The 25,373-nt window shown below is 36.0% G+C and overlaps 1 protein-coding gene across 3 annotated transcripts in view; it reads left to right on the top strand.

The window, feature by feature from the left end:
- Positions 1-25,373, top strand: part of RIF1 (replication timing regulatory factor 1) — a 67,174-nt gene that overhangs the window by 33,546 nt on the left and 8,255 nt on the right. For 2 of the 3 annotated variants that reach the window (XM_070423020.1, XM_070423019.1), the window contains exons 19-34: positions 1,095-1,202; positions 1,579-1,728; positions 4,663-4,762; positions 8,644-8,908; positions 12,135-12,177; positions 14,072-14,274; positions 14,829-14,928; positions 16,007-16,126; positions 16,912-17,063; positions 17,438-17,518; positions 17,829-17,883; positions 18,219-21,461; positions 23,700-23,846; positions 24,155-24,232; positions 24,322-24,437; positions 25,041-25,194. In XM_070423020.1, the coding sequence (XP_070279121.1) occupies positions 1,095-1,202; positions 1,579-1,728; positions 4,663-4,762; positions 8,644-8,908; positions 12,135-12,177; positions 14,072-14,274; positions 14,829-14,928; positions 16,007-16,126; positions 16,912-17,063; positions 17,438-17,518; positions 17,829-17,883; positions 18,219-21,461; positions 23,700-23,846; positions 24,155-24,232; positions 24,322-24,437; positions 25,041-25,194 (5,115 nt within the window). The remainder of the gene's footprint in view (positions 1-1,094; positions 1,203-1,578; positions 1,729-4,662; positions 4,763-8,643; positions 8,909-12,134; positions 12,178-14,071; positions 14,275-14,828; positions 14,929-16,006; positions 16,127-16,911; positions 17,064-17,437; positions 17,519-17,828; positions 17,884-18,218; positions 21,462-23,699; positions 23,847-24,154; positions 24,233-24,321; positions 24,438-25,040; positions 25,195-25,373) is intronic. The other variant, XM_070423021.1, reaches the window with a different exon arrangement.

Genomic DNA, 25,373 nt, shown 5'->3' with positions numbered 1-25,373 from the left:
CAGTTCATTTTCTCCAGTAGAGCTTCTAATGCCAGAAGACTCACATATGATACAAATTTTCACGTGTATATCTTGAGTTCTTTCAGTATTTGTATTTTGGGGAAGAATAACTGTCATCTTGACTAGACTGTATGTTAGGATTCTCATGATCAAGCCATGTTAGTAAAGCCATGTAGTAGTACCTAAATCAGTAATCTGTTGAGAGTTGATTAGTCCTTACATTTAAACACGTGGCAATATTGGCAGAGTTGTGGAGCTTACATTCTGTCTTTATTGGTGGTTTTCAACTACTTTATCAATCTTTAAAAATTATTCTTTGGGAAATATTTCACCATAACTCTCCAATGAAGTGATGACTCCGAAGAATTTATTAAGGGAGACTGCAATAGCCTTTATTTTGGCTACTCAAGCCAGCACATCATTAAACACATTCTTCTGGAAGAAAATAGGTGTACGTTTTTAAATATTTTCCCAGTGTTTGAAGGACTGCAAGGCCCTGTTTTTTAAGTCCTTTCCTGAATGCTACCTTCAGTGTGTGGTACCATAAACGATTTTGGAGTCATCTCTGGGATTACTTTTTAGGACTTGAAACAGTGCATTGTTTCTCAGAGTTGCTATAACAAAATTATACCACAAATTGATAGCTTGAAACAACAGCAACTTATTCTCTTATAGCTCTGAAGGCCAGAAATTCAAAACCAAGGTGTTTGGCAAGTTTCTCTGGACCTCTTGAGGGAGAATCTGTTTCATGGCTCTCTCATAGCTTCCCGTGGTCACTGACAATTCTTGATGTTCCTTGGCTTGTATATGCATTACTCCAATCTCAACCTTCATTTTCACATGGCATTCTTCTTTATATCTCCTCTAAATTCCCCTTTTCTTATAAGGTGACCACTTGACTTTTTAAATTTTGATTCTATCTGCAAAGACCGTTTCCAAATAAGATCACATTTGGTTACAGGTGTGAGGAGTTTACCATCTCATGAACATCTGAACGTTGGGGGACACAGTTTTATTCACTACACATTGTATATTAATTATCACACTAGAATTAGATGATATATCTAATTTCTTTATAATTTTTCTTGTTTTAGACCAATGAAGTGAATCAAGGTGATGCCTTAGAACATAATTTTAGTGCCATCTATGGTGCATTGACTCTACCAATAAATCACATTTTTTCAGCACAGAAAATTCCAGGGGTAAGGCAACGTCAAATTTTTTCCTAAGGAATTTGCATTTTTCTGAAAACATTGTTTTATCCTTTTTAATGAACTCCCATAGTAATTGTATCAAGACTTTTTTTATGACGTAATCAATATGGAAGAAAGGAAAATGGAGAAGAGATAAGTTCCTTTTAAAACACATAACTGTTGGTATTGTGGCATTATTACAGTTCTCCCATTACAGCCATGTTGGTAGATGGCAAACTTATTATCCTATGCTTGTCTCTTCTATAACACTTTTAATGTTGGTATTTTTTTAAATGTTAATGATGTATCCTATTAGGTATTTGATATGTAAATAATACACCTAAGTTTTTGGTGTGTGTGTGTGTGTGTTTACTGTTATTGTTAGGCCACCATGAAGACCTTACTTAGGACTTGGTCAGAATTATATAGAGCATTTGCCCGCTGTGCTGCTTTGGTGGCGACTGCAGAAGAGAATTTGTGCTGTGAGGAGCTTTCTTCCAAGATAATGGTCAGTTTGGAAGATGAAGACTTTTCGGTGAGTTTATCCTGATCCTGACCATTTTTTAATTTAAAGGATTATTTCCATGTCTCTGGATCCACTCGTTCATCAGTTTATTCTGTTATTTTGATTCCACATATGAGTGAGATCATGTGATACTTGCCTTTCTCTGACTGACTTCATTTGGCATGATACTCTCCAGGTTGAATTTCGGGTTTTCTTTGTTTATATTTATCAATTTATTTAACATTTCTGTGTCTTATGTAGCATATAAGCAAAGATGGGATCTGTGTTTTAATAAGTATATTTAAATTCTCATATAATTAGAAATAGAGTATATGTTCTTTTACTTTACATCTTTTTGTTTTTCCCTTTACTAACATTTTATTTTATTTATTATTTTTTAAATATACCTTTATTGATTTTAGAGAGGAATGGAGAGGGAGAAAGAGAAAGAGAAACATCAGTGATGAGAAAGAATCATTGATAGGCTGTCTCCTGCAGGCCTCCTACTGGGAATTGAGCCCATCACCCAGGCATGTGCCCTTGACCGGAATCGAACCCCAGGACCCTTCAGTCTGCAGGCTGACGCTCTATGCACTGAGTCAAACCGGCTAGGGCTTTACTGACATTTTAATCAGGGTTTATACTTGACATGTTTATATATATATGTATCATATTTCTTTTATCTTAAATATATTTTTATTGATTTCAGAGAGGGAGAGAGAGATAGAAACATCAACGATGAGAGAGAATCATTGATCAGCTGCCTTCTGCATGCCCCACACTGGAGATTGAGCCCACAACCCGGGCATTTACCCTGACCGGGAATTGAAGCGTGACCTCCTGGTTCATAGGTAGAACGCTCAACCATTGAGCCACGCCAGCTGGGCTATATCCTATTTTAGATATTACTACTCAAATCTGTCAGATTTGAAGAGTTAACATCGTATAGATGTTAAGATTCTAGCCCAGCAAGTGAAGAGATGGATATATTACTATTCCACAAATTTTTGTTTTTACCACCTCCCAAGTTATGTTAAAAAGATTTGAGTTTTAGTTATAGTTACTTGCACAGTAATTTGTATCACAGAATTTTGCAGTAAAGTTAATTTGTTATAGCTTCTGTTGCAAATACATAGTTTGATGTTAATTTTCTTGTTAGCCTTTTTTTCTGTACATTTTAGGATTTTTTTCCCCTAATGTTTGTAATTTATACATTTCACCAGGGTGTGTCTGGGGGCACCTTTTTACATTATTCTTTTAAATATTTGATAGACCTTTTCAATCTAAAGCACTATGTCTTCATCTCAGTAAATTTTCTTGCATTAGCAGTACTCTGTAGTCCTTTTTGAGTACCATTTTACGCGGGTTTCTTTATTTACAGTGGGGCCTTGACTTACGAGTGTCCCGACTAACGAGTTTTTCGAGATACGAGCCGTCTCTCGGCCAATTTTGAGTTGCGAGCTAAAATTTGGGTTACGAGCCAGCTTTAGATACCCCACCGCTAGTTGGTGCAGCGAACGTCACAGTGAACGCCACAGTGAACGCCACAACATCAGCCCAGCATCACGTGTCTCACTCGTTCACTGTTGATTTGACATATGAGTAATTTGAGTTACGAGCTCCGTCACGGAATGAATTAAACTTGTAAGTCAAGGCCCCACTGTATTTAGGATATATACAATTTATTTAATAAGTTAATGTCATTCAAAATACAGTGCCAGAACATTATGCAGTTGAACATGCTAGTAATTTTTGTCATGAAGCACCTATGCTCATGTTAGATGGGCAGTGCCCGCTCCTGCTAGTGGTTCCTGGATGAATGCCAGAGCAGCACTCATTACCTGCTTGTCCACACAGCCAGTGCAGAGAATTCCTGAACAGTTCACCTTTCTAATCCTACCCAAACACACAACAGGTTAAAAAAACACACCCTGACAGCTAACAGGTATCTACACACAATCACTCTACAGTAATGCCTGTTATTAAGATGTAATGACCTAGTTGACCCACTCTGAATCTTTATGATGGAGAAATACAACAGCAGCAGGTAATACAGAAAATGGAGTCATTTACTGAGGAAAACTCCACCCAGACCCGCACAATGAGGGACTAGCAATCATGGTTTTTAGACCTTTGGGGTTTATCTTGTGTTCCTTTTATTTCTCTACATGTGTTTGTGTTTTGCTTCTTATTTTTTTTAAGTCCAGCCTATTTTTTAAAATACTTTTTTATTGATTTCCAAGAGAGGATGGGAGAGGGAGAGAGAGATAGAAATGTCAGTGATGATTGGTTGCCTTCCTCATACTGGGGATCCAGCCCTGACCAGGAATCAATGTGACCTCCTGGATCATAGATCAATGCTCAGCCACTGAGCCATGCCAGCTGGGCAGAAAGCTATTGAAGTATTCTTTGACTCATTGTGCTGGGATTTCCTTTTATTTTTAGTCTTCCCTTGAAACCTGTCCCCATATCTCCAAAAAACACCTGCCCTGTTTAAATAAATTTCCAGAAAAATCCCTGATACTTTTATGGGCTTATTTTTATTTCAGTTAGATTGGAGGAGAGGAAGGACAGGATATGAGGTAGCTTAGCAACCTTTTAATTTTTTTGTTTGTTTTCTCTGAGTTTAGTGAAGACCTGTAATTTTCAAGAGGAATTTAATCAAAAACCTAATTATAAGTGTAGCTCTTCCATTCCCAATGGATTCGTTTATATGTTGAGTTTTATGGCCATCTTAAAGCTGAATTATTTTCTCTGTATGTTGACAAAAAAGTATAGTACATGGCACACAGCAGTTAACTGAGAAATATTCATAACCTATACTTAATGTAACTTATATGGTATAAACTATCACTTGTGTGTTATTGAAAATTATATATGGGAGTATATGTCTTACAATTTTTGTCAGTGCTTACTGTTCTTGAAAACTATGCCAGTAATTGGAAGTTTTTAATACTTTTCTAGAATTTGTTGTTCTTGGATAGGATCATTCATGTTATTACTGTAGTGGTTGATTGCATCGACTTCTCACCATATGATATTAAAATTCAGTCCAGAGTTAAATGTAAGTATTTTCTTTACCTTTATTTGTTCAAATATTTTATAAACCTGGCTGTCTAAACTGCTGTCATGGCAAATTCTAATGGTTTTCCCACCTCATTTTACCTATTTTTGATACTGTATAACAGGGGTCCTCAAACTTTTTAAACAGGGGGCCAGTTCACTGTCCCTCAGACCGTTGGAGGGCCGGACTATAGTTTAAAAAAAAACTATGAACAAATTCCTATGCACACTGCATATATCTTATTTTGAAGTAAAAAAACAAAACGGGAACAAATACAATATTTGTATTTGCATGTGGCCCGCGGGCCGTAGTTTGAGGACCCCTGGCCTAATTAAATGATTTTACTTATTCCACTCGGTGCAAAGGATTATCTGGACAAAAAACTTGGACGTTTGCTAAAATAAAAATGTTCTTACTTGTAGACGGATTTGAAATAATCATTGAGTTGACATTAAGTTCAAGAGAAAATCATGGCAGTGATTAATTGGTTATGATTTACAGGAAATTTAAAGTGATTCTAAAAACTTAACTTAGTTTTTATTGACTTAAAATTGCACAATTAACATAGTGGTATGATTTTTAAAACTACATGCTTTGGTTCATTCTAATAATGAGCTATTTTAATCTAATTGATTCTTTGAAATTAAATGTCTCCACCGATGAGTATACAGTTGAACCTCGTTTCCCAGTCACGTATCTCTCAGGTGACAAAGGAGAGAATGCATGAATTTGAGTCACTTTACCATTTAAAATCTCAAGATATTGTGCTGTGAATATTTTCATGGTTTTTTTTTTGCTTTTGAGTCTGCTTATAATTATTGTTATATTTTCATTTTTTACTGTACATATCCTTCCCTTTTTGTTAAATTTTTATGTCATGTCTTTTTTGTTTTTAAAGTGTTTATAGATTAAACAGTACAATAGACATGTATGTGAGAAAGATTAAAACAGGATCATTTGGGGGTCTGGAATGAATTAGTTCAATTTACATTATTTTAATGCGAAAAAAATGATTTAATTTTCGAACAGCCTTTCGGAGTGAATTAAGTTTGAGAAACGAGATTCCACTGTATATATTTATACTATGTAGAAAATAACCTTCCAGTAATAGAGTTAATTACTTTTCTTATGTGGAACAATTCCCAAGTTTTGTCTTTCATGACCTTCAGAAGTGAAGAGCACAGGCTTATTTACCGTTTGAGAATCCCTCAATCTGGCCTTGTCGATATTTTTTCAATATTAGATTCAGGTTTCATTAATTTCTTTACAAGGATACTTCAGAAGTAATGCTATAGTTTTTTCTAGTGCATTATGTCAGCAGGCATTATGCCAGTTTGTCCCATTACTGGTGATGTTAGTATTTATTATTTGTTAGGATGGTGTCTGCCAGGTTTTCCCCTGTAAAGTAAATTAGTAAATATTTGCAATTAAGAAATTAATGTTTTGTGGCAAATACTTTGAGATATTTAAATATCCTGTTCCTCAGCAAATTTACAGTCATGAGTTTATCATTCATTGATGCTTTTTGCCTGAAAAACTAGGTTGATTCCCAAAGTGAGTTTATATTTCCAAGGAACATGGTTCCTTATAACTGAGAATGGCATTTAGAAACTGTAAGATCTGTTCATTGCCACTATGGTATCGCTGTTTGTGGATCCCCTCAGTGGACAGGGGTGGGAGAAATAGATGTGTTTGTGAACTACACAGTTACTTGTTTCTCTAGATCAGGGGTGTGGAACATCCGGCCTGCAAAATCATTTAGTCTGGCCCTGCCAAGGCATTAGGGGTGAGTTAATTAAATGTTTGACCAAATATAGCAGGTAATTTTTAAGTTGATAGTTTTGTATGGCCCAAGAATGATATTATAAATATCCAAATGGCCCTTGGCAGAAAAGTGGTTCCCCACCCCTACTCTAGATATTTGAGTCTTAACCTTTTCTGTATTTGTCTACTTCAGTGATGGCAGACCTATGACACGCGTGTCAGAGGTGACACGCGAACTCATTTTTTTGGTTGATATTTCTTTGTTAAATGGCATTTAAATATATAAAATAAATATCAAAAATATAAATCTTTGTTTTACTATGATTGCACATATCAAAAAATTTCTATATGTGACATGGCACCAGAGTTAAGTTAGGGTTTTTCAAAATGCTGACATGCCAAGCTCAAAAGGTTCACCATCACTGGTCTACTTTCTCTTAATAGTGAGAAACTTGGTCCCCATTACCCTCAATATATTTACTGCTTAATCATTATCTTGTATGTAACCAGTCTCCGGTCTTCTCAGTCTCAACATCCTGGCCACGAATTTTTGGGTAGACATTCCAATTTATATTCATGTCTGGAAAACTGCTGTTTTTAGGGAGGATTATTGACTTTCTTTTAATAACACTTGTTTTGCAATTCACTACATGATACGTTTAATTAACAAGCACTGAATTAGAGTTTTCTCTTGAATCTGACATCTTACTGTAAGAGAATGGATTGAGGGAAACAACGGTAATTTTAGAATGGGGTTTATCCCTGTAGGTAGGTACCTTAACAGAGATGGAGGGTACAAAGGAAAAGTTGAACAATGCCTTTAAGAGACTTTTTTTTTTCTTTAAAGACATTTTTTTCTTTAAACCTAGGCCTTTTTTAAAAAAACATTTCTGCCCTAGCTGGTTTGGCTCAGTGGATAGAGCATCAGCCTATGGACTGGAGGGTTCCAGGTTCCATTCCGGTCAAGGGCATATACCAGGATTGTGGGCTCAATCCCCCATGGGATGGGGGGGCCATGCAGGAGGCAGCTGATCAATGATTCTCTCTCATCATTGATGTTTCTATCTCTCCCTTCCTCTCTGAACTCAATAAAGTTTTTTTTTTTTTTTTAATTCTTACACTTTTTGGATCTCTTAACTTGTTCAGTGTTATTTCTGGGTTCAGTGTAACATGTAGATGAGCCAGGAAGCAGTAATTTCTAAGGAAAATTTTGTTTCTTATTTTAACACATTGCGTACCGCATAGAAATCTCTTAATTCATACGCCAGGGACTGCACGTTTTGGGGCAAACTGCATGTTATTTAAATCATCATAATGCACTTTAGGTGTTGTTTTTCAATAATTATAACATTTTTATTTACTTAAACAATTAAAGTTCCTAGTACTTTTTTAACATATGGTACTGCGTGAAACATTTTCCTCTGTGAAGAGGGACCAAACAAAATTTACATAAGTATCTAGATTCGCTCCTTTTTCCATGGGCGTGAAAAAACGAGAACACTCGTGAGCAGTCCTTAACAGATGGCAAGCGAAACAACTCCTGAGCGGTATGAAATGTGTTAAAAATATCTTTTTGTTGATTTTAAAGAGAGGACAGGAGAGAGATAGAGATAGAAGCATTGATGAGAAATATCAATTCGTTGTCTCCTGCACACCCCCTACCAAAGATCGAGCCAGCAACCCAGGCATGTGCCCTGACCAGGAATCAAACCGTGACCTCCTTCCTGGTTCATGGGCCAAAGCTCAATGACTGAGCCACACTGGCTGGGCTGTTTCTTATTTTTTTAAACGACTTTTAAGATTTAATTTGGGAACCTATCCTTTAATTTAGTACTTTCTTACAAATTAGTTGTTGAAATTCTGAGGCCATAAAATAAACTTTTGAAATGCTTCCTTAGATAAAATGATTCATTTTTTTCCTTTTTTCTCTAATTTTGTTTTAAAGATGTTGTGATGATATTTATCCATTAATGGTATGTATATCATTTTAAGATTTGTGGATATTACTAGCAAAGCAAGTATAGTAGATGTATTTGTCATTTAAATGTTAGATATAAAGATGGACAGTGACACTTTGCAAAGTACTTGAGTTTTTAATAAATTCAATTTTATTTTAGCACTGAAGAGAGCTTCAGATTGGTCCAGAAAGAAGAAGGAGCCCCTAGGCAAATTGGCGTCTTTATTTAAACTTATCGTGAGAGTCATCTATTCCTTCCACTCTCTGAGCCTCAAGGAAGCACATTCTGATACTCTTCTCACTGTTGGGAACTCAATCACCAACATTCTTTCCAATGTACTTGGACATATTTCTTTGCCTTCTATGATGCGAAAAATATTTGCAACTTTAACAAGACCTCTGGCATTATTTTATGAAAACTCAAAGTAAGTATTTGGGCTTAATAGCTTTGGTAGCTTTGAAGTATAAGTAGATAATTGAGATCTAGGTAGCAAACTTTGGTGGTTTTCTTATCAGCTTTGTTGCTGATAGTAATTTTTTATAATTTAGTGGAGAGGATAATAAGTATATTAAACCAGGCATTTGTTAAAAAGATAGTTGAAATAATACATAAATGAGGTAGGAGTTCGTAGCCTGTTATATGCTTAGTCCAACCCCTTTTCAATTTACTGTGTATCTTTTTAGATTTGTTAATACAAATAAGCATACCTATTAAATGTATGATGTATATGAAAGCATATTTAACATACTACTTTGCAATTCAGTATATGGAATGCACTAAATATATTATATGCATCTTGCACCATACACCTAAGAATCTCATTATTTTTTTTTATTTTTTTTTATTATTATTATTATTTTTTAAATCTTTATTGTTCAGATTATTACATTTGTTCCTCTTTTTTCCCCCCATAACTCCCCTCCTTCCAGCTCCCACCCCACCCTCCACCCTCACTCCCCACCCACTGAGTTCATCCATAGGTGCATGATTTTTGTCCAGTCACTTCCCGCATCTCCCACACCCCTTTTCCCCCAAGAATAGTCAGTCCATTCCCTTTCTATGTCCCTGATTCATTATAGTCACCAGTTCATTCTGTACATCAGGTTATTTATTCACTTGATTCTTAGATTCATTTGTTGATAGATGCATATTTGTTGTTCATAATTTGTATCTTTACCTTTTTCTTCTTCTTCCTCTTCTTAAAGGATACCTTTCAGCATTTCATATAATACTGGTTTGGCGGTGATGAACTCCTTTAGCTTTTCCTTATCTGTGAAGCTCTTTATCTGACCTTCAGTTCTGAATGATAGCTTTGCTGGATAAAGTAATCTTGGTTGTAGGTTCTTGGTATTCAGCACTTTGAATATTTCTTGCCATTCCCTTCTGGCCTGCAAAGTTTCTGTTGAGAAATCAGCTGACAGTCGTATGGGTATTCCCTTGTAGGTAATTGAGCCTCTTTCTCTTGCTGCTTTTAAGATTCTCTCTTTGTCTTTTGCTCTTGGCATTTTAATGATGATGTGTCTTGGTGTGGTCCTCTTTGGATTCCTTTTGTTTGGGGTTCTCTGCGCTTCTTGGACCTGTAAGTCCATTTCTTTCTCCAGGTGGGGGAAGTTTTCTGCCATTATTTCTTGAAATAGGTTTTCAATATCTTGCTGTCTCTCATCTTCTGGCACTCCAATGACTCTGATATTAGTCCGCTTAAAGCTGTCCCAGAGGCTCCTTACACTATCTTCACACTTTCGGATTCTTTTTTCATTTTGTTTTTCCAATTGGGTGTTTTTTGTCGAATCTTTGGTTTGATTCTTGTGCTCCTCTGGTCTGCTATTGGGTATAATATTCTTTATTTCAGTCCGTGTATGCTTACTTTCTAATTTCTTTATTGTAGCATCGAGGGTCTCATTAGTTTTCGTGAGGCTCTGCACAAATTTATGGCAAGCCCTCAAAATTGCGATTCTTAGCTCCATATCCTCCATTTCTGTCATGTTTTTTTGTCTCCGCATCTTTTATGCTTTCTTGGTGCACCCCCTTGTGGTCTCTGTGCGCAGTCTTGTTCTAGCCAAGCCTTAATTGTTGTAGTTAACACTAGAGGGATTTGACCACCAGGCCGACTGGCTGTGGAAATCAGCTGTGGGAAAACTTCAGTCCTCAGGGGAGGCGCTAGTCTAGCCCTTGCCTGAGGGGATCGGCAAATGGCTGTGCGCAGGGTTTGGGCGGGGCGGGCTCAACAGGGCGGGGGGGAGGGAGCAGCTATGGCCGCTCTCAGTCTGTCCCCAGGGGCTCTGCCTCTCTGTCCCAGCAATCGCTGCAAACCTCGGAGGGGCCGTAGCCAGACAGTCCCGCTTCTCCCGTTTGAGTCTGGGTCCCTAGAGACTCGCCCGGATCTGTAGCCTAGAGTCTGAGACTCCCTCCTGATTGAAAACAACAACCGCGCCCTCAGCCGCCAGCCCGCTTTGCGCGCGCACCCTCACCACCGCACCGCCGTACCTTTAAATTTTCCACACTGCGCCTCCGCTGAGCGTCGGAATGCTGTTGTTTTTGCTTCTAGTTGAAGAGACTCTCCTCAGCCAGCCTTCCCGTGGTTCTGGTTGATGTCCGCTCCGACTTTTAGTTGTATTTTTGAAGTGGTTGTCCACGGCGGCAGTCTCCGGTGTTTACCTATGCCGCCATCTTCGATTCTCCAGAATCTCATTATTTTTAATGTCTGCATAGGGCTTCGTGAAACTTACCCATATTCCTGTTAGTGGACATAATATCCTTTTTTCTAGCCTTTCCCCTCTTAACCTACAATGTTGCAGTTGAATTTATTTGTACTTAAGTCATTGTCTACATTTGCCACTTTCTGCAGAATAAGGTTCTAGAAGTGAAATTATTGGTTTAAAAGGATATATACATTTACATTTATGAATTATCTCCCAAAGTTTTAATTAATTTACATTTAATTGAAACAAGTAATTCCTTAAAGAAACCTGAAAAATTGCAAATAATATATTTTTAAAAAGCAGTTGCAAGGATTCATCAGTGTTCTTTATAACAAGTTTATATTGTGCAATCATAATATAACCTATATTTTCTAATTAAATTCACAGAAAGTTTTAGGAACAGATTTTATTTCTTTTTAATAATTCTTTATTGTTGAGGGTATTACATATGTCCCCGCTTCTCCCCCATTGACCCCTTCCAGCCCACCCCAAGCCTTCAGCACCCTATTGTCTGTGTCCATGGGTTATGCATATATGCATACAAGGTCTTTGGTTGATTACCTCCTCCCTCCTACCTTCCCCTGCCTTCCCTCTGGGATTCCCTACTCTTAGGAACAGATTTTATAAAGAACAAACTAGAGCCTCAAATATATTAACTTTTTTATAGTTCTTAAGCTTCATCAGAAATAACTGATACCTTTTTTGGGAAAAGTATAGAAACAAATAACTGATATTAATACTTTGAGGTTTATTCCTGATGTTTTTCTGTCATTCTTTAAAGGTAGGTCTATACCATACTTTATATTTGATAATTGGCCTTTTTAAAAAAAAGTTTTGGGTTACATTTTTATATCACTATACATGCATGTCTCATTTTTATGGCTGCATTACCATACTTTTAGGCTTAACTTTCTAAAATATAAATGATATTGCATCTTTTTTTCTTCACAGGCTTGATGAAGTTCCTAAGGTGTATAGTTGTATGAACAACAAGGTAAAAAAAGACATACCCATAAACATACATTATGAAAATGTTAGGGTTTAAATAATTTTCTTCCTTAAATAGAAATCTGACTTTTAAAGGGGTTAATTATTATACTTCAACTTTAATGGACATTTAATACCATGGCAAAGGATGGTTTATTTTGTTTGTTTGAAATACATTATTTTCACAGTTTGCAAGTAAGGGACCTGGGCCTGTTAGAATTAAATCAGGCTTTCTGGACCTCTTTCCCTGTTATGAAATCCATAGGGTTTATACCAATGGCCTTCAAACTTTCTCCTGCAGCAGAATTACTTGGAGGTCTTGTTAAAACACAACTTCTAGGCTTTAGCCTTGGGGTTGCATGGAGCCTGAGAATGTTTGCATTTCTGACAAGTTCCCAGGTGATGTTGATGCTGCTGTTCGAGGCCCACATTTAGTTAAATTAATTTAAGAATGTATTTGGTTTCAGAGAGGGAGAGATAAAAACATCAATGATGAGAGAGAATTATTGATTGGCTGCCTCCTGCATGCCTCCCCACTGGGGATCAGCCCCACAACCCGGGCATGTACCCTGACTGGGAATCAAACTGTGACCTCGATGCTCAAACACTGAGCCACGCTGGTTGAGCCATGCTGGCTGGGCCAAGGACACTTTTTTTCCCCCCATATATTTTTATTGATTTCAGAGAGGAAGGAAGAGGGAGAGAGAGATAGAAACATCAATGATGAGAGTCATACTAAGGCAGGGATACAGCCGGCAACCTAGAGATGTGCCCTTGATCGGAATCAACTCTGGACCCTTCAGTCAGCAGGCCCAGGCTCTAACCACGGAGCCAAGCCCGCTGGGGCGGAGGCCACATTTTAAGAAGCATTGATTGTACCCTTTGGACCACTTTTTCATCGTGCTGGTTCACAGCAAAGATTTACTTTTTTTTAAAGTAGTTTTTTAAAAGAAGGATTTAAAAATGTTGCTTTAAATTCATGTAACTCCTATAATCTCTTTATGAGGGTAATTGGTTTCAATTGTTTATATATACAATTGTATAAACAATCTATTAGAATTGATGTGAAAAAGTTTTCTGTTAATGGAAAATAACCTTGAAATAAGGTTCTAATATTAGTAATCTTAAAGTCACATGGTAATTTGTTAGCTTATAAAGTAGTATATATTGAAGGTGATGGATAGGCAGCTTTTAAAAGGCCATTTTAAGTTTAAAATTTTTTAAATTTTAAATTTCCAGTAGCATTATTTAAGGTTCACTACTAAAATACAGAAGTTGTTTTAAAAACCACTTTTAACCCCATTGTTCAGTAGTAAGCGTTATTTTAGGAATCCTTTTTACATTTTTTCCATATCGAAAAGCATGCATATACATGCATACCCACAGGGCTGTTACCTACTGCGCGCATGCGCGGGAAAACGCGTTTTAAGTAGCGCCAGGCCTCCCGGGCCAGGCCTGCCTCGCCAGCCACCCTGCACCCTGGCAGCCTCGGAAACGTCCCCGTGTTCCTGCTCCCACAACCCGGCCTCCCATCACCCTTCCCAAGCCTGGACGACCCTCAGTCTAGCTTGACCCTCAGTCTAGCTTGGCCGGGCCCTCTCCCACCTCCCACAAGCTTGGGACAGGCAGCCCAGGCCGCACCAACTGCGCCTGCCCACGGGCTGTTCGCGGGCGCCGCCCAGACCTCGCCAAGTCCCGCGATAGCTCACGGGTTCACAGCTGCTTCGCCGTAACGGCTCTGCGGATCTGGAATGTTCTCGGAAGCTATTTGAATTTTAAAGATTGAAATAGTCACATGTTATGTGCATATTTTAGTTTAGTATGCTTTGTGCTTTTATTTTTTTCTGCTTTAATTGGTACATTTTCAAGTATTATCCTAATAAGCTTTTTCTTTTTCTTAGTTAGAAAAGCTACTCGGAGAAATCATTGCTTGTCTACACTTCAGCTACACTGGGACTTATGACAGTGAACTTCTTGAACAGATATCTCCATTATTATGCATCATATTTTTGCACAAGAATAAGCAGATTCGAAAACAGAGTGCTCAGTTCTGGAATGCCACATTTGCTAAAGTGACGACATTGATTTATCCTGAAGAGTTAAAGTATGCTAACCTTACATAGTTACTCTATTGATCATGTACATTCACTTTTTAGTTTAAAAAATTTTTCTTATAAGGAATTATTGCAGAGGATTTCTTGGTTGAAATGTTGTTATGTGGAGTACATGCTAATTATTAAACATTATTTGATTCTTTGGGTTTCAGAGTAGTAACCTCTTGGTTTTAGGAAAATAAAAAGCAATTTGAAATTATCCTTAATAAAAGAAATACAAAGGTCAGGAAATTGATGGTTATTAAATCTGGGTGATGTGCACTTGGGTACATAAAGTAATGATATTGTCTACCCTCGACATTTTCTGCAACAAAAATTTGAAAAAAATTTTTATAAAGAAAATTTGGCAATGGAAGAATTTAGCAAAAAACATTAAATGTTGCCAGTAATTTCTCTCAGTTTTGTGTTTGTAGAGTATAAAGTAGTCTTTAAGCTGGATGTCATTTTGCCACTTTAAAATTATAATTAAAGTGTTCTTGTTGATACTGATATTCACCAGTACTACTTGATTGAAGGAATACATATTTATGTACTTTTTTAAAAGACCTATACTAAGACAAGCCAAAGAAAAATTTCTGCTTCTGTTGCCTGGTTTGGAAAATGTTGAAATTATGGAGGAATCCAGTGGACCATATTCGGATGCGGTGAGTTTTTTTTTTTTTTTTGGCTTTTGAATGACTAGTTTGTTTATTGGATTTCAATGTAATTTATTGAAGTGATAAACAGGTACAACCTGAACAGAGATACTTCATAATATAGGATTTTTTCCATAAAGTCAGTTGTCTGGCTTGAAATACTTTTATGAATGAAGGGCAGTAAATTTCATCATAGATTCTTGTGTAAGTAATCTCTGTGCTTGTTCATTAATGATCTCTTTTGAATTACTGTACATGTGTGCTGTTTTACAAAGGCTATAAATTATTAAAATACATGGTTAAATGTTGCTATTTAGATAAACTAGGAGTAATAGTTATTCACATCTAAGCAAGAGTTACCCTTTATTTTCTCATTTCTTTCCATTTAATCATTCCTTCTGTCAGAAAAACACATCTTTGTTATTACATCACTGATTGGACCAAAGTTACTTTGGCTAATGATACCTGATGACTATCTGAAGATTAAGGAGTAAAGGCATGGATACTGTATACCCCACGAAGTGAACATCCTTAGACAACTTCATCCTCACACAACTTATTTCTTCAATAACAATGTAGTCTAGTTAGTTTTTGTTTAGAACCTGTAAAAGACAAAAAGTCAAATACTCTTTAGTTTTGGTTTTTAGCTAAAAATAATAGACGGTTGAGACTTTTGATTGTAAGTTGGCTTGAAAAACCTATATAGTCTGCTGGGAGGGGCATGATAGTTAATATTTTCTATCATTCATGCTTATTGTTTAATGTCTTAACGTTTTATGGCTTTGGTTTTTCTTTTAGAACTATTTATAGTAGTAGGAGGGATATTTGATTTATTTTTGTAGTAATGTGATGTATCTTGTTTTCAGAATTCATAAAATTAAGTGGTGCAAAACAGCTTATTGCATATCTTGGAGATACCACATCTATTTGCTGTTAACTGAAATAGTGATTTTCTTTTCATTGACATGATTTTACTAGAGTTGAATCAAAAGAAATTTGAAATGAGTATTCATTACACTGGAAATTTTAAAACGTGAAAAGGAGAAACATTGTACTTAATGATATTGTTTTATTTGTCCTAAAACAGACAGAAAACTCACAATTAAATATGAAGATAAGTGGCATGGAAAGAAAATCAAGTGGAAAAAGGGATTCTTTTTTGGCACAACCAAAGGTTACAAAAGAAAATATGAAATCACCAGCCAAAGTATGTTCTTTCAAAGTTTATTTCATAGAACTTTTAAAGTATATGTAGCCTTTTCTAATTAGAAGAAAAATCTGTTAAAGACTAAAAGTGGGATTGCAGGAGAAGATCAGTTTGGTCTGGAAAGACCTATATTAGAATGGCATGGATGTCTTGAAGCTTTGGGAGATGATTCCTTCTTAGTAAAGTTAGATCTGCATAATACCTTGCATCCATTAAGTAGCAGCCTTCTTGAGATGGACTGAAACTAGATTTGAATAGCTGTAACAGCATAAGAGGAAAACATTGTAGAACTTATATTATTGAATACAAACAAAATGCCTAGGTAAGAAATCTATTTTAACCTCAAATCTGAAACTAAATATCTCTCTAGTTGCCGATTAACCGATTTATATTATTGGTATGTGGGGTATATGATTTTGGCAGCTGGAACTTGACTATTTAATATTTCACCATGAGAGCCATAGATATACTCTTCTCCTATTTGAACAAAATGATTTCTATGTGTTGGCCTGAAAAACATTTCCCATGCTTTGTTGGTAAATGCACACTTGCCTACTTTTTAAAGAGCTATAATAATTTTTATTTTCTGAGTATTAGAGATACAATGAAACAAAGGGACACTTTACTAATTGTTATTAACAAGAAATGTTGTAGTTGTGTGGTTTTGAACTTAAAACTTTCTACTCATTATCAAAAAAACTTAGTGTTGGAATAGAGATTTATTGAAGTTGTAGAAAAATAATTCGGCAACTTAAATGTATATTTACTTTTTAAAAAATTTATAGTTCAAACTAGAATCTTCATCCCCCAAAATAAAGAGTGGAATGCCTTTGGAAGAAGAAAAGTCTACTGAATTTGTGTTTATACCTCCAGAAGGAAAAGAAACAAAGGAAAGAATACTAACTGAACATCAGAAAGAAGTACTCAAAACAAAGAGGTTTGTTGTAGTCCTTTTATCTTGAATTGAGTATTTTGCAGTCACACTTAGATTTCATGCACCAAACTATAGCTTTGTCTTTAGAACTAAGATACTGTTTATATTACAGTATATTTTAATGCTGAAAAGATTCACTAGGTAACTACATTTCATAGTGTATATAGCTCCCAAGTAATGCAACAAATGTTTGTAAACTGAGTTCCTTTATTGAGGTGTAGTGTGGGAGGGAAAGGTAAAGAAGATGGTTTCATGGAAAATAAGCATCTAAGCCTTGATATTTTTTTTTAATTGTTCTTAGAACTAGATGTAGAATTGTAGGCTTTACTTTCTGATTGTAGTAATATCAGATTTTGAAATTATAAAATATTTTTCAGGTGTGATATTCCTGCCATGTATAATAATCTGGATGTTTCACAAGATGCATTATTTTCTCAGTATAGTCAGGAAGAGTCTATGTAAGTATGGAAGCTGCTGAAGTAACTTTTTTTAAAAAAATATATTTTATTGATTTTTTACAGAGAGGAAGGGAGAGAGATAGAGAGTTAGAAACATCGATGAGAGAGAAACACCAATCAGCTGCCTCCTGCACATCTCTCACTGGGGATGTGCCCGCAACCCAGGCACATGCCCCTGACCGGAATCGAACCCGGGACCTTTCAGTCCGCAGGCTGACGCTCTATCCACTGAGCCAAACCGGTTTCTGCTGAAGTAACTTTTTTAAAGTTTTACTTAAAAATTACTCTAATTTATGTTTATTTATTCCAGGGAAATTCCTAAATTAGCTGAAAAATCGAAGGAAGATTCCAAGATGGCATTTAAGGTATACATATTTTGGGGGTTTTCAAATCACTTTCATTATGGAGCCCATTGTATTCATTTTAAGACGTGCTGTTTAATTTGTTAAATTTCACTAGCAGATGTTAGCTGAATTATAGTCATCGTCTGTGGGTGTGGATGAGTTTAAATGTATTTGGCTTTATTGAATATTTATCATTAGAAAAAAGTTAGTGGGCATCTACCACCACTTTTGGAGTAATTACAAAATACCAAAAGTCAGCGATTACCTTTGAATTACTAAGGCATTACACTAAAATTTCCCCCAGAAAGTCAGACTTATATGCTGGTTAATCTATATATATGTACATTTCTCTGCAGGAGGAACTAACAAAGAGTGACATTGTCATTACACAAGATGTTACGGGAAAGTGTGGTATGGAAGAACATCTTGAAAAGACTTCTCTTTCAAATAATGAATGTACTGTTGAGGAAACCCATCCCGGAATACTGAGCAGTAATAATAATGCCAGAAAAAAAACTTCAATTTCATCAAAGAAAATTTCAACTGAATGTGCATCTAGTGCAGGAAACACTTTTGGTGTTAGCAGTAGCTCAGTTTCTAATATCACCAATTCTGGAACACCCTCACAGCCTACAAGTCGAAGGCAAACCTTTATTACGTTGGAGAAGTTTGATGGTTCAGAAAATAGACCTTTTAGTCCGTCCCCCTTGAACAATATGTCATCAGCTGTTACAGTGAAAAATAGTCAGGAAGGCATGGCTAAAACAGATATTCCACCAAAAGCAAAGAGAAGAGAAGTGGCTCTTTCAAAATCTGACTCTGAAAAAATAGTGCATGGAAATAAGCGGTCAGGCCTAAGGTCAAGTAAAGCTGAACAAACGGGGAATAAAAGTTCTAAGCTCTTAATGTCATCAGATCAGAAGAAAAGTACTCAGGAATCTATTGATAGCATGGTAGCCTTAGAAAATAATCCAGCTAGTTTGCTTAATCAAACAGAATGTGTGTTAGATAATCAGGCTCATCTCTCTGAATCTGCAGTGGAACATGAGGATACAATGCTTAAACCAACAACAGAAAATGCTTTATTAGAAAACAGTATTGTAGAGGAGAAAATCTTAGGAACCAATTTGGAATCCAAAGAAAATACACCCCCAGCCATAATACCAGCAGATCAAATGGTAAATGAGGATAGTCATGTTCAGATAGCTCCAAATCAGAAAACCCTTAGACGTTCTTTAAGGCGACGTTCAGAAATAGCAGAGCCTATCACTGATAGCCAAGATAAAGAAAATAATCTTCAAAAAAAGGAAAGACATAAGGAAGAAGAAAAGACTTTTCAAAAAAGTCAGTTACATGTCAAAGATGATATGTTACCTCAGCAAAAACTGATTTCTGAACAAACTGTACAGGAAAATTTAATTGAGAAAGATACTTTACATGAGAAGACTTTAGGGGAAACCAGCACTAATGCTGAAATTGAAAAAAATAGAAGAAAGCCAGACCTTGAGAATAGTAAATCTGAGGGAGATGCTGGCCAGGATAGTGCAGATAAGTCCTCTGAGAAACAAGTAAGGGGACGGACACGGTATCAAACAAGGAGAGCATCCCAGGGTTTACTTTCCAGCATTGAAAACTCCGAATCTGATAATTCTGAGGCAAAGGAGGAAAGTTCTAGAAAGAAGAGATCTGGAAAATGGAAAAACAAAAACAGTGACAGTGTTGACATTGAAGATCAAGAAGAGAAAATGGAAAAACAGGAATGTCTACAAGTTGAAAATCAGATACATGATCATAAAGCAAATTCAGAAGTGGACATAAATATAAAATCTCAGATTTGTGAAAACAAAGATGAAAATAATACTGTAGCTCTCCAAGATTCTACAGTATCTTCAGATTTGGTGCTAGTTTGTGATATATCAAATACTTATGAAGAAAAAAGTAAAACCAGCAAATGTGCAGGTTATTCCTTTTCAAATTCTGTGTCAGAATTAAATCCAAGGACTAGAAATGCCAGTAAGAGGTTACATAAGCGAGATTCCATAGAAAATAATGTGGAAGAAGGGTCAAAAATAGACACATCAGACAGTTCTTTGCCTTCTGAAAAAACTTTTCAAACACCTGAATGCCGACACAAGAGAAGTAGGAGGGTAAGGAGATCTAAAGGTTGTGATTGCTGTGAAGAAAAGTCACAAACTCAAGAAAAGTCACCCCTTGGGTTGACAAATACAGAAAATTACAATGTAAAGGTCAGTGAAACCAAAAAGATAGATGTGCCAATTCCTGTAACTATGTCAGAGACTTCTACAGGTAATATTCACCCTGAGGCTAAACTTCCAGATGAGTGTCATAGTGTGAATTTTCATTTGGGTCTCAAGGAGGAGAATGATACTATTGATTCATTAATTGTACCTGAAACTGAGTTGAAAGAAAAAGATATTCAAGACTCTCTTCCTTCTGAAATAGTAAATTTTAAAGAAGAAATATGTGATATGGATTTTAAGGAAGCAATATCGATTGAAAGCCAAGAGCCATCCAATAAAAAATGTAAGACTGTTGGCCCATGTTTAGGTGATTCCAAAGATATTTCACTGGAATGTTCTAATTTGGAGACCAAAGAAGAAAAGCCAGAGGCTATACTAAAAATGGAAGTAAGTGCAGAGAACATTGTTAATGTTGAAGCAGATGCATGTAAAGTAAAAGAATTCAATCCAGAAGTAGAAGCTATGGAATTGGATGTAGAATGTGATAAATTTGAAGCTAGCTTCTCTGAACAAAAGAGTGCCAAAACGGGTATTTTTGAGGAGGAAACAACAGAGAAAAACAGTACAAGAAGTGATGAATCTGAAGCAGATGCAGCTAAAGTACTGATTGCTGAAGAAGCAGTAACTGAGGAATTTAATTCCACTATTGGTCATCCTGATAATATTACACCTATAGAAGTAAGAGCTCAGTTAGAAGTTTCTGAACAAACAGCAGTTGGTGGGATAGATGGAGGAAATGATGAATCTGATCCAGGCTCATCTGAAGAAATGAATGCTGAAGTGGAAAATTATGAAGAAAAAGTAATTGGTGAAGTGAATGCTGAAACTGACCATGTGAGTGAAACAGAGGATGAGGACTTGATTACCAAAGCATCAAAGTCCATAGAAGCTGAAACAAACAGATTGAATATAGAAATTGGCAACATTTTCCCTAACACACTTAAGGTGAACACTGAAGAAGGAAAAGTTAACTCTAATAAAACAGAAACAAGCATTGTACTTAATAAACCTGAAGAAGTAAAATTAGATGACAATCAATTGAAAGTGGAAAATGGTGGTGAAGCTTTACAGGAAGTTCACCATACTTCAGAGAAAGTGAAGGAAACATCACAGCCTTTGATATCTGAAAGAGATACCTCTGAACTGATAACAGAAGACAATAATGCATCTCCTCAAAAATTAAATGAATTTGATCCTTTACTTCTGTCAGCAACTGAGAGTCCTAGTGGCATGCAGGCACGCTGTATCTGGTCTCCTTTGGCTTCTCCGTCCAGTAGCATTTTAAAAAGAGGACTAAAAAGACCTCAAGAAGATGAGATCTCACCACCTGTTTCCAAGGTAGGGGTTTGAGGATGAATCTTAATGGCTCATGTTTAAATGGAATATTTTTGCATATATCTTTTCAAATTAGTGTTTTGTTTTCTTCAGATAAATACTTGGGTGGAATTGCTGGGTATATGGAAGCTCTTTTTATTTATTTTTTTGAGCATTTTTATTGATTTCAGAGAGGAAGGGAGAGGGAAAGAGAGAGACATCAATGTTGAGAGAGAACCACTGATCAGATGCCTCCTGCACACCCCCTACTGGGGATTGAGTCCACAACCTGGGCATGTGCCCCTGACTGGGAATCGAATCTGGGACCCTTCAGTCCGCAGGCCAACAACACTCTATCCACTGAGCCAAACTGGTTAGGGCTCTTTAATCCATTTCGAGTTTATTTTTGTACATGGTGTAACAAAGTGGTCCAATTTCATTTTTTTGCTTGTACCTGTCCAGTTTTCCCAGTACCACTTATTGAAAAGACTGTCTTTACCCCATTGTATATTCTTTTTTTATATATATATTTTATTGATTTTTTACAGAAAGGAAGGGAGAGAGAGAGTTAGAAACATCGATGAGAGAGAAACATCGATCAGCTGCTTCCTGCACATCTCCTACTGGGGATGTGCCCGCAACCCAGGTACATGCCCTTGACCGGAATCGAACCCGGGACCTTTCAGTCCGTAGGCCGACGCTCTATCCACTGAGCCAAACCGGTTCTGGCCCATTGTATATTCTTACCTCCTTTGGCGTTAATTGACCATATAAGCAAGGATTTGATTTTTGGGTCTCCAGTATGCTATACATTGTTAATACAAATTAGTTATGTTTTGTTTGATAGTATCTCATATTTCAGTTTTATTTAGGCAACAGCATAGTGTAGTTTTTTATAGCCGATATGTACAGAATCTTCCCACTTTTTTGAATTAAAACTAGGGAACATTTATATACATACTTAACAATGTAAGTGCTCTGTTGTGTATGTCAGATAGCTTGATTGCGTGAACATATTGTAAGAGTTTAGAGGAGACTTCAAGCTAGAGCTAAGAAACAAAAATTGCTACCCAATTGCTGTGAGTCTGGTATCTTCAGAGTTTAGAACAGAATCAATCTAAGTAAGATATACCAGAGGCTAGTTAGTACTATGTCTAACTCTTTAACTTGTTCTTTATAGTCATTGTAGTTAATAGTTAAACCCATAAAGTTAGTAGTATTGGATTATGCAATTTTTACTGCTACATGCACTTTCATTAAGTTTCTGCTACTGTGTCTGTTTCAATCTTTGTTGCTATAAAACAGTGGTCGGCAAACTCATTAGTCAACAGAGCCAAATATCAACAGTACAACGATTGAAATTTCTTTTGAGAGCCAAATTTTTTAAACTTAAACTATATAGGTAGGTACATTGTTATTAACTTAATTAGGGTACTCCTAAGCTGGCCTTTGCTAAAAACGTCCTCAATCTGATTGAGGTACATTCGCTGAGGTCGACCCCTTCCAACTCTCCCATCCACACTCGTCTTGTATACTTGTTTCATCTATCTCCTTTCGTTCATCCTCTCTATATGTCCAAACCATCTCAACATACCTTTCTCAATCCTTGACACTACATCTTCTTTCACTCCACAACATTCCCTAAAATTAACTTAATAAACTTTACTTAAAGTTTTAAGTCTTAGTTAAACTATAGGTACGATGAATAAAACTTGATGTCATACTTAATAGCGATATTTATTGATAAAATTAAATTTCTTACAATTTACCTTACAATATCCATGAAATTAAATCATGACAATGACTGACAAACACTAATGTGAACAATGGCCTTGTATCTCCTTGGAAAGTTTGGGTAAGTCAGGTTTATATGTTGTTGTTTTTAATTTTAGGCACTATTCCAGGTTCTCATCAATAAGACGACTTCTGCGCATGGGCCACAAAGTTTCAATCGCACTGTACATGCGCACCCCCACGTGGTATTTTGTGGAAGAGCCACACTCAAGGGGCCAAAGAGCCGCATGTGGCTCGCGAGTTTGCCGACCACTGCTATAGAACATAGATCATTGGAATGACCTGTGCTATTTGTGAAAGCAGTCATTAGGAAAAAACTACAGCTATATACGTACACTTGGTTTCTAGTGAAATAATTTAAGCTTCTAAACCCACACTCTATTTTTGGGTAACCTTATACTGAGAACTTATGGTGTTATTTTTTAAAACTTTAATTTTGTTAAATAAAAACATGACCTGTGTTTTTAGGTTCGCCGAGTCTCCTTTGCAGATCCAATATATCAAGCAGGATTGGCAGATGACATTGATAGGCGATGTTCTCTTGTTAGGGCCCATTCTCCAAATAGTTCTCCCATAGTAAAAAGTGTTAAAACTTCACCTACTGCACAGTCTAAGGTAAGCTGTAGGCTTTAAAATACATGTATGTATGCAGACAAAATTGCATTGTGTAGTTTGTCTTAAAAATAACTAAGGAACAAAACTTGTTTGATTTGGATATATTCTTTTTCTGCCACTTGGTAAACAGACATGAACAGGTTATAAAAGGCAATGATGATCCAGCAAGTAATTGATTATGTAGTTTATTACATTATAGATTTTTAGAAAGTATTAAGAAATTACTGTTTTCTAAATTGTGAAAATAGAGTTGTAAATTTATAGTTACCTAGGGTTCTGAGTTTTTTTTTTTCTCTCCTTCTATCTAGCATAATACAACTTCAAGCAAAGGATTTCTGTTCCCAGGATCACGTAGCCCTAAATTTAAGAGCTCAAAGAAATGTTTAGTAAGAAGTGCTTTAGTTTTCATGCAACTTTTTTTTTTCATGTTTAGTGAGGTGATGTGTATTTAACGGCTTTTGAAATTTATTCTAAGATTACAGAAATGACTAAAGAATCCATACCATGCCCAACAGAAAGTGTTTACCCAGCTTTGGTAAACTGTATGGCACCAGTTGATATTATTTTACCTCAGATTACTTCAAACATGTGGTAAGTGATTATTTAGGCTTCTGGCTTATTCTTAAAGTTTCCCCTTATTTAAGAAGACTATTTAAATTATCAAAGTTCTCATATTTAGAATTGCTTTTATATGCACCTTTATGCATATTTTAGAAATAAAAATTCAGCTGGGAAGATGAGTCAGAAAGGACAATAAGAGAAGCATTTATCACAATGGCTAAGATAATTGTGTGCTTATTTTTCAGGTGCCATGTTGAACTTTTTATATACATTATCTTATTTAATCATAATATAAATCCTATAAAAGTAGTAGTGTTATTTCCACTTTATAAGATGAACTTTACAAAGGTTAATTCATCAAAGTCAGTCATTATGTTAGTAAGCAAGCATGAAGCACACATTAGGTTTAGTCTGATTCCAATACTATTGCTTAAACCAGGCATACACATCAGATTAAAATTTTTTGTTTTAATTTATATGTTCAGTGTCTGTCTTCACAGTAGGTTACGTGGGCATATATAAATTCAGCATGGCTGAACTTAAATTAGGAAATTCACCTAGATAGACTCTCACAAATGGAGTAAATATAAAACTATATAATAATGTTCTACCTTTTTTTTATTGTCTGTTCAGGGCAAGAGGACTGGGACAACTCATTAGAGCAAAGAATATAAGAACAATTGGTGATTTGAGTACTCTTACAGCATCTGAAATTAAAACTCTTCCTATCCGCTCTCCAAAAGTGTCCAATGTAAAAAAGGCTCTCAGAGTATATCATGAGCAACAGGTAAAAACTTAAGATGTCAGTTATAAATCATGTATAAACACAACCCTGTGTCACATACAAATCTTTTGGTCAACAAGAGACTGCATATACAGCAGTGGTTTGATAAGATAATAGTGGAACTGAAAATTCCTGTCACCTATTGATGTCATAGTGTAAATGCATTACTCATGTGTTTGTAA

This window comes from Myotis yumanensis, unplaced genomic scaffold, assembly GCF_028538775.1.
Source record: "Myotis yumanensis isolate MYYU_CA2020_CCGP unplaced genomic scaffold, mMyoYum1.0.hap1 SCAF_8, whole genome shotgun sequence".
Lineage (NCBI taxonomy): Eukaryota > Metazoa > Chordata > Mammalia > Chiroptera > Vespertilionidae > Myotis > Myotis yumanensis.
This window is presented reverse-complemented; position numbering and strand designations above follow the sequence as displayed.